Source organism: Limulus polyphemus, unplaced genomic scaffold (genome assembly GCF_000517525.1).
Source record: "Limulus polyphemus unplaced genomic scaffold, Limulus_polyphemus-2.1.2 Scaffold2874, whole genome shotgun sequence".
Classification (NCBI taxonomy): domain Eukaryota; kingdom Metazoa; phylum Arthropoda; class Merostomata; order Xiphosura; family Limulidae; genus Limulus; species Limulus polyphemus.
Window position 1 is genome coordinate 147183 of NW_013668484.1, and position 8258 is coordinate 155440.

General features: G+C 33.4%; 1 protein-coding gene across 1 annotated transcript in view; it reads left to right on the forward strand.

The window, feature by feature from the left end:
* LOC106468103 overlaps positions 1–8236 on the forward strand; it is a gene marked incomplete at its 3' end in the record, with an annotated part of 130571 nt that extends 122335 nt beyond the window's left edge. Inside the window, exons 8-9 of the mRNA XM_022396405.1 lie at positions 6040–6251; positions 7578–8236. Of these exons, the coding sequence (XP_022252113.1) occupies positions 6040–6251; positions 7578–8236 (871 nt within the window). The remainder of the gene's footprint in view (positions 1–6039; positions 6252–7577) is intronic.
* Positions 8237–8258: the final 22 nt, after the last annotated feature.

Genomic DNA, 8258 nt, shown 5'->3' on the forward strand with positions numbered 1-8258 from the left:
ATTACAAAAAAGGAGTAAGTTTCAAATATAAAACAATCAAAAAACAAACTTTAAACTTATTTGTTTTCCTTTAGTGTTGCAACAGAAAAGCAAGGCACTATCATTGATAACTGCGTCTGCAAAAAAATACTTCAATAACATCTACTCTGTAATGTAATGCTGTGATGATTGTTTATTTTAAAACTAAAATTCCAATAAAATCTTTTTTTCTCATGGATGGTGAACGTTATTGAATGTAAAGAACATGAGTACATTGTTGTAGAACTGTCAGACAATTCCAGAAAAAGCAGCAGTCCCAATAGCCCTCCGGAGGAACTAGCAGTTATATCTGCCCAGACGGTGGGTATTTCTGCTAGTATTATTAATAAATGATTCTGTGTAATAGGGAAATAAATACACTAAGCTGAACACATATATAGTTTGTTTGCTATCAAACACACAGCTACACAATGGGCTATTTCTGCTTTGCCAACCTCGAATATCGAAACCCGAGTTATACTTCTTCAGACTTGTCGCTGAGCCACCGTGGGAGAGGAGAACTGGGGGGAGACTTGTGTTTGTGAAATATTTCTCAAACAAAATCTATAGATAAATACTCGATACATGCCGTCTGCATGTCATTGTATATTTTATTGGTTTGAACGAACAAGATTTCCTCGCAATGGAATAAAAAGGCTTTATAAGAACTGATAATGAATATAAAAATATATTATAGACATCTAAAATAACAAGGTAGAATTCAATAATGGCTGGAGACACACACACAAAATATTTTGTATTTCTGTGATATATATAAATAAATAAAAAGAAAGTACAATTAACCGCTTTAAAACTAAAAAAAAAGTTTCATAAACACCTACCGAAATTTTAAAACAAATATGGCTGAGTATGCCGAATGAGACTTCTTGGTGCCAGAGTATCAATCTCACAATCTATGGTTTGCGTCTGGTTGTTGCAAAAACGTGTTAGGCACTTTGAATCCAGGAATGCATTTTAAAGTGACCGTCAGATTTCAGGCACTGTTAGATTTAGTTGTTCAAGAGTCGACAGTTTGTAATGTTGACTAAAAGCCGTTTCTCTAATCTATCTGTTTAAAATTGGAGCTGGTTAGCGGAGATGGCCTTGTACAAGCATACAAACAAACTGTTCAAATGTCCTGTATCCAAATATTGTTTATTGTTGAAAAAGAACATACTGTCAACTACATTTCTTAGAAAATATTCATTTCAAAAGTTGTTTATTGTTGGCAAAAATTATTTTAAACAAATTTCTCTTGAAAACATAATCTATTTTTAAATACTGTATTGTTAACAAAAATATTGTAAACTGTTTTTAGCTAAGCGCAAACCTACACAATGGATTATCTGTGCTGTACCCATGGCGTGTATCTAAACTCGCTCCTTAGCGTTATAAACTTTCAGACTTACCGCTGAACCATTGAGGGCGTGTTGCAAAGACGTGTCTTGTAAAGTAATGCTTCAATACGCTGAGTTCACGCGGCTGTATGCACGTGGGTCGTTACATTAGTAGCTGAACTAGCTACATCGTTGTAGAAATAAAAGTTTTTATAAATATTTAAAACATATTCTTATTACTCTGAACTGCTCAAACGATCGGAAACAATCTTTATTATTTTTTACATAAAAATAACGTAAGAAAAAATTAAATGGCACAATTATTATTATATATAAAAAAAACGTTTGACAATATTTTATTTTGAAAAACATTTAAGTAAGTTTCTTCCTCAGCAAACAGATTGGTAAATATGATACAGATCCCTGCTACTTTTCTATACCAGGTGGTTTTTATGGAATCATTTTGTTTTGAGCTTATATAAAGGCTACTACTTTATTTTTTCAATAAGTGGTTAAAACGACTTACTCTTGAAGGTTTAGGTAGCAGTTTACTATCATTTTTACTGTAATTTTGTTTGTTTGAAGTTAAGCACAAAGCTACACAATGGGCTATCTGTGCTCTGGCCACCACGGGTATCTAAACCCGGTTTTTAGCGTTGCAAGTCCGCAGACATACCGCTGTGCCATTGGGGGGCTAAAACTATAATATTATTTTTACATTGTTTTGTTAAAAACTGTAATATTATTTTCACATTGTTTAGTTAAAACTGTACTGCTATATTTACATTGTTTTGTTAAAACTGTACTCTTATTTTTACATTGTTTTGTTAAAACGGTACTATTATTTTTACATTGTTTTGTTAAAAACTGTACTATTATTATTATTTACATTGTTTTGTTAAAACTGCACTATTATTTTTACATTGTTTTATTAAAAACTGTAATATTATTTTCACATTGTTTAGTTAAAACTGTACTGCTATATTTACATTGTTTTGTTAAAACTGTACTCTTATTTTTACATTGTTTTGTTAAAACGGTACTATTATTTTTACATTGTTTTGTTAAAAACTGTACTATTATTTTACATTGTTTTGCTAAAACTGTAATATTATTTTTGTATTGTTAGGTTAACTCTGTGCTATTATTCTTAAATCGGTTAAAATTGTGCTTTTTTGCATTGTTTTGTTAAAACTATGTTATACTATGTTGACATAATTTGATTGAAAGGTTAAAACTGTACCATTGTTTTTATATTGTTTGGTTGAAACTGTACTATTAATTATGATAAACATTTAAACACTATTTTTAGATTGTCTGTTGAGACAGCATAACTTTGTTATCTTCTAAAAACTCTTAAATTTGTATTAAAATTATTTTCGAAAAATATCCGAACAACCAAATGACTGCGTAAGATGTCATCACACCAGACATCTTTTATTTCCCTGCTTAATGTGTCAAACTATCTTCCATGAAGAGTGTTTGTTTTACTTAATGTATGTTTGTTTTCGAATTTCGCGCAAAGCTACACGAGGGCTATCTGCGCTAGCCGTCCCTAATTTAGCAGTGTAAGACTAGAGGGAAGGCAACTAGTCATCACCACCCACCGCCAACTCTTGGGCTATTCTTTTACCAACGAATAGTGGGATTGACCGTCACTTTATAACGCCCCCACGGCTGAAAGGGCGAGCATGTTTGGTGTGACGGTGATTCGAACCCGCGACCCTCAGATTACGAGTCGAGTGCCCTAACCACCTGGCCATGCCGGGCCACTTAATGTATGTTATTAGATAAAATACAGAGCGGTATTATGATAGGCTCGCGAGTATTTAATGACTTCTTATAGTCAGAAATAGTTCAGATATATAATTGAACACCAGTGAATACAGAATGACGTATTAACAGTTGATTTCAAGGAACCTTCTTTCTATCGACAATTGTGAAAAGTTCTCAGTAACGAACGCAATGGGATGGAAGTCGGTATGCGTACGAGAATAGGTCTGAAATTGATTTTTTAAAGAACCAAAGGCCAGAAAGTATTCATGATTACCATATTTTAAACATAAATCCGAATAACGTGAACAATTTTAAGAACTTACTAGTTATGAAAGAACGATAACTTTAGTTCTACCGTATTATTTTACAATATTTTTCATAAAGTTTACTCGCCGCCCTTGTTTTATCCCTAGATTTTTAACGCACCAGCAGGCTTCCAAAATTACTCTCATCATAGTACTTTAACTGCGGGGAAAATTCCATCCAAACTTCAATGTATAAGGAGAGAACTGTGTTTGTAACGATTTTTCAGCTTGTTTCCACTCACAAGCAACAATGATATTGTCTCATAGTCAGTCCTTCCCAAAGTACGAAACAAACCGTATCAGGACTTATTCTACTAGTGCCTGGCTGAAGTTATGCAGCTCAACCGAGCTTGCCAGTATGGATTGTGAAGACTTAGAATTATAGTAATCGAACTTGCAAGTTGATCAATGAATGTAACCTGTTATTATAGGCGTGGCAGGAGTACTTGAGCAAGCGTCAATGTCGGTCTTGATATTTTTCTTTTTTTTTATAGATAAAAAGAAACTGTGAATAACACAAAAACACTATAACTCCTACATATCTTAATATACCAAGTGAAAATAACACAAAAACAGTATAACTACTACATATCTTAATATACAAAGTAAAGATAACACAAAACACTATAACTCATACACAATACTTGTAAAACCTTCACTTGGCATGTATGTTGCTGATAACATGGTTACAGCTAGTGTTCCTGCGATCCTGTATACCCATGTCTTGCTAGACATGGATCTAAAAACAAGAACGAGGAATACATACCCTTTACTTATATTAAGATATGTAGGAGTTTTAGCGTTTTTACGTTATCTTTACTTGGTATATTAAGATATGTATGAGTTATAATGTTTTTATCTTATCTTTACTTGGTATATTAAGATATGTAGGAGTTATAGTGTTTTTACGTTATCTTTACTTGGTATATTAAGATATGTGGGAGTTATAGTGTTTTTATCTTATCTTTACTTGGTATATTAAGATATAGAGGTTTTTGAAAGTAATCGCCTTCCAGGGTATCCGAGATGTAATAGCCTAATAAAAGTTACTATAGTGATTCTATTATTAGACAAAAGACTTGTTATATAGGTTATTACAGTCATTAACGGTGTACATATCATTAGCGGTTTACGGATAAACTTACTGTGTTCAATAGTTACTATAGTGATATTATTATTAGACAAAAGACGCGTTGTGTAAGTTATTACAGTCATTAACGGCGTACATATCATTAGCGGTTTACAAATAAGCTTATTATGTTCAGTAGTTACTATAGTGATATTATTATTAGACAAAAGACGCGTTGTGTAGGTTATTACAGTCATTAACGGTGTACATATTATTAGCGGTTTACAAACAACTAATATTATTAGCGATGTACAGATATTATTAGGATTATAATTACTAGAGATATTAAAGATATTATGACAAATATGGGTTATTAAAATGACACAGAAAATAGAAATGTCCAAGAGTACCAGATAGGTAGCTAAATGTAAATTACATACAATAATAAAACCTCATATAATAATGTATATGTGAAATTGAAATTTTCTAGAAAATCAATCGTACATCATTTTCGGTTGCTAATAATAAGATAAAGATATTTTTAAAAAATTGGCATGTATAATATGGTACCGCCCCTCTAGCTACCACACCCCTTAAGAAAAGTTTGTTTTATCTTCAATCTTTTAATCTGAATTAATAAAGAAAAAGCGTAATAAATACAACGAGGTGTGTTTAAATTGACATACCTATGATTTTTTTAAGGTTAGGTTTGTCTCGTTCACATCGTGAACATATTTTTGCTATTGATATTTGAAAATATTGAATGAGTAATTGTAATAATTTGTAATTAATTTCTGCTTTATACTGTGGTAAATAGACAGGTATTGACGGGAAACTAAAACCAGCATTAAATTATTCCATTGTCATACGGTTTCAATAATTATTATTTCCGACTTCAAAACTCATTTTGAAACGGTAAGATATTTCTCAGAGAAATTGCTTGATTACACACATGCATGAATCTAACAATATCCTTGCCGGAGTTAGATGTGTTTTAAACCACAATAAACTTTTGACAGTAAACTCATAAGTTATAAAAACGGATTGGCTTTATGCTGATGCATCTGATTATGCAATTAGGCCTGATAATAACCAGAATTAAACCTTCAACTTTAATTCATCCAATTAGGCCTGATAATAACTAGAATTAAACTTCTGACCTTAATTCATCCAATTAGGCCTGATAACAACCAGAATTAAACCTTCAATCTTAATTAATCCAATTAGGCCTGATTACAACCAGTTTTAAACCTTCAATTTTAATCTGTCCAATTAGGCCTGATAACAACCAGAATTAACCTTCAACCTTAATTCATGCAAGTAGGCTTGATAACAACCAGGATTAAATCTTCAATCTTAATTCATTCACAAATATGAGCTTGTAGTTAATACTAATGTTGTGGTGTTTAGACTAGCGTCGTAGTTGAACTGCTAAGTTCTGTATTGATATTAATTTAAATGTTCTAAAATAATTAAAGAATAAAATTATAGTCACTCTTATCTATCTATCAATCATTGTTCTATATCTATGTAGGTGGGGCCAGAGTACGAGACAGTTTATTCAACCATCTTACATGATGATGGGCTGGAGGTATCCTGTCTCAGCTTGCGTTTCCTGATAAGACATGACCACTTTACCAATGGAAACATGAGGCTAAAGTGTGAGGCTAGCATACCTAGAGTGCGATACACGATGAGTGATGAGACATTGGTTTTCAGCGAATTGCAGCATGTATCAAGTAACAGGTACCAAACCACTACTAACAATAACAGGTACCACTACTAACTATAACAGCTACCAATCCACTACTAAATATAACAGGTACCAAACCACTACTAACTATAAGAACTACCACATAATTACTAACTGTAACAGGTACTATACCACTACTAATTATAACAGCTACCAATCCACTACTAAATATAACAGGTACTACACTTCTACTAACCATAGCAGCTACCACACCACTACTAACCATAATAGGTATTCCCGCGATTAAGATGTTCTCTGATATTCAGTTAGGGTTCACAAAGCCTGAATTACTTACCTTTACTCAGATTCTCTCGAATGTGTAGTCCCACTACTAACCATAACAGGTGTTCCCGCGATTAAGATGTTCTCCACTACTATCTATAACAAGTACCACACCACTACTATCTATAACAGCTACCACGCCACTACTAACTATAACAGGTACCAAACCACTACTAAAAGTAACAGGTACCAAACCACTACTAAGGTGTGGTAGCTGCTATGATTAGTAGAAGAGCAGTACCTGTTATATTTGCTACCACATCATTACTAACTATAACAGGTACTATACCACTACTAATTATAACAGCTACCAATCCACTACTAGGTACCATACCACTACTAACTATAACAGTTACCACACAACTACTAACTATAACAGGTACCACACCACTACTAACCATAACAGGTACCACACCACTACTAACTATAACAGGTACCAAACCACTACTAACTATAAGAACTACCACATAATTACTAACTACAACAGGTACCACACTACTACTAACCATAACAGGTACCAAACCACTCCTAACTATAACAGCTACCACATCATTACTAACTATAACAGGTACCACACTACTACTAACTATAACAGGTACCACACCACTACTAACCATAACAGCTACCACACCTCTACTAACCATAACAGCTACCACACTACTACTAACTATAACAGGTACCAAACCATTACTAACAATAGCAGGTACCATACCACTACTAACTATAACAGCTACCAATCCACTACTAAATATAATAGGTACCAAACCACTACTGACTATAACAAATATCACACCTCTAGTAACTATAACATGTACCAAACCACTTCTATCTATAACAAGTACCACACCACTACTAACTATAACAGCTACCACATCATTACTTACTATAACAGGTACTATACCACTACTAATTATAACAAACTATAACAGGTACCACACTACTACTAACTATAACAGGTACCACACCACTACTAACTATAACAGGTACCACACCACTACTAACCATAACAGCTACCACACCACTACTAACTATAACAGGTACCAAACCATTACTAACAATAGCAGTAAAGATGTGGTAGCTGTTATAGTTAGTAGTGGTTTGGTACCTGTTAGAGTTAGCGGTGGTGTGATAGCTGTTATGGTTAGTAATGATGTGGTAGCTGTTATAGTTAGTAGTGGTGTGGTACTTGTTATAGATAATAGTGGTTTGGTACTTGTTGTAGTTATTAGTGGTGTGATACTTGTTATAGTTATTACTGGTGTGATACTTGTTATAGTTATTAGTGGTGTGATACTTGTTATAGTTAGTAGTGGTTTGGTACCTGTTATATTTAGTAGTGGATTGGTAGCTGTTATAGTTAGTAGTGGTATGGTACCTGTTATTGTTAGTAGTAGTTTGGTACCTGTTATTGTTAGTAGTGGTTTGGTACCTGTTATAGTTAGTAGTGGTGTGGTAGCTGTTATAGATAGTAGTGGTGTGGTACTTGTTATAGATAGTAGTGGATTGGTAGCTGTTATAGTTAGTAGTGGTATGGTACCTGTTATTGTTAGTAGTAGTTTGGTACCTGTTATTGTTAGTAGTGGTTTGGTACCTGTTATAGTTAGTAGTGGTGTGGTAGCTGTTATAGATAGTAGTGGTGTGGTACTTGTTATAGATAGTAGTGGAGAACATCTTAATCGCGGGAATACCTGTTATGGTTAGTAGTGGTGTGGTAGCTG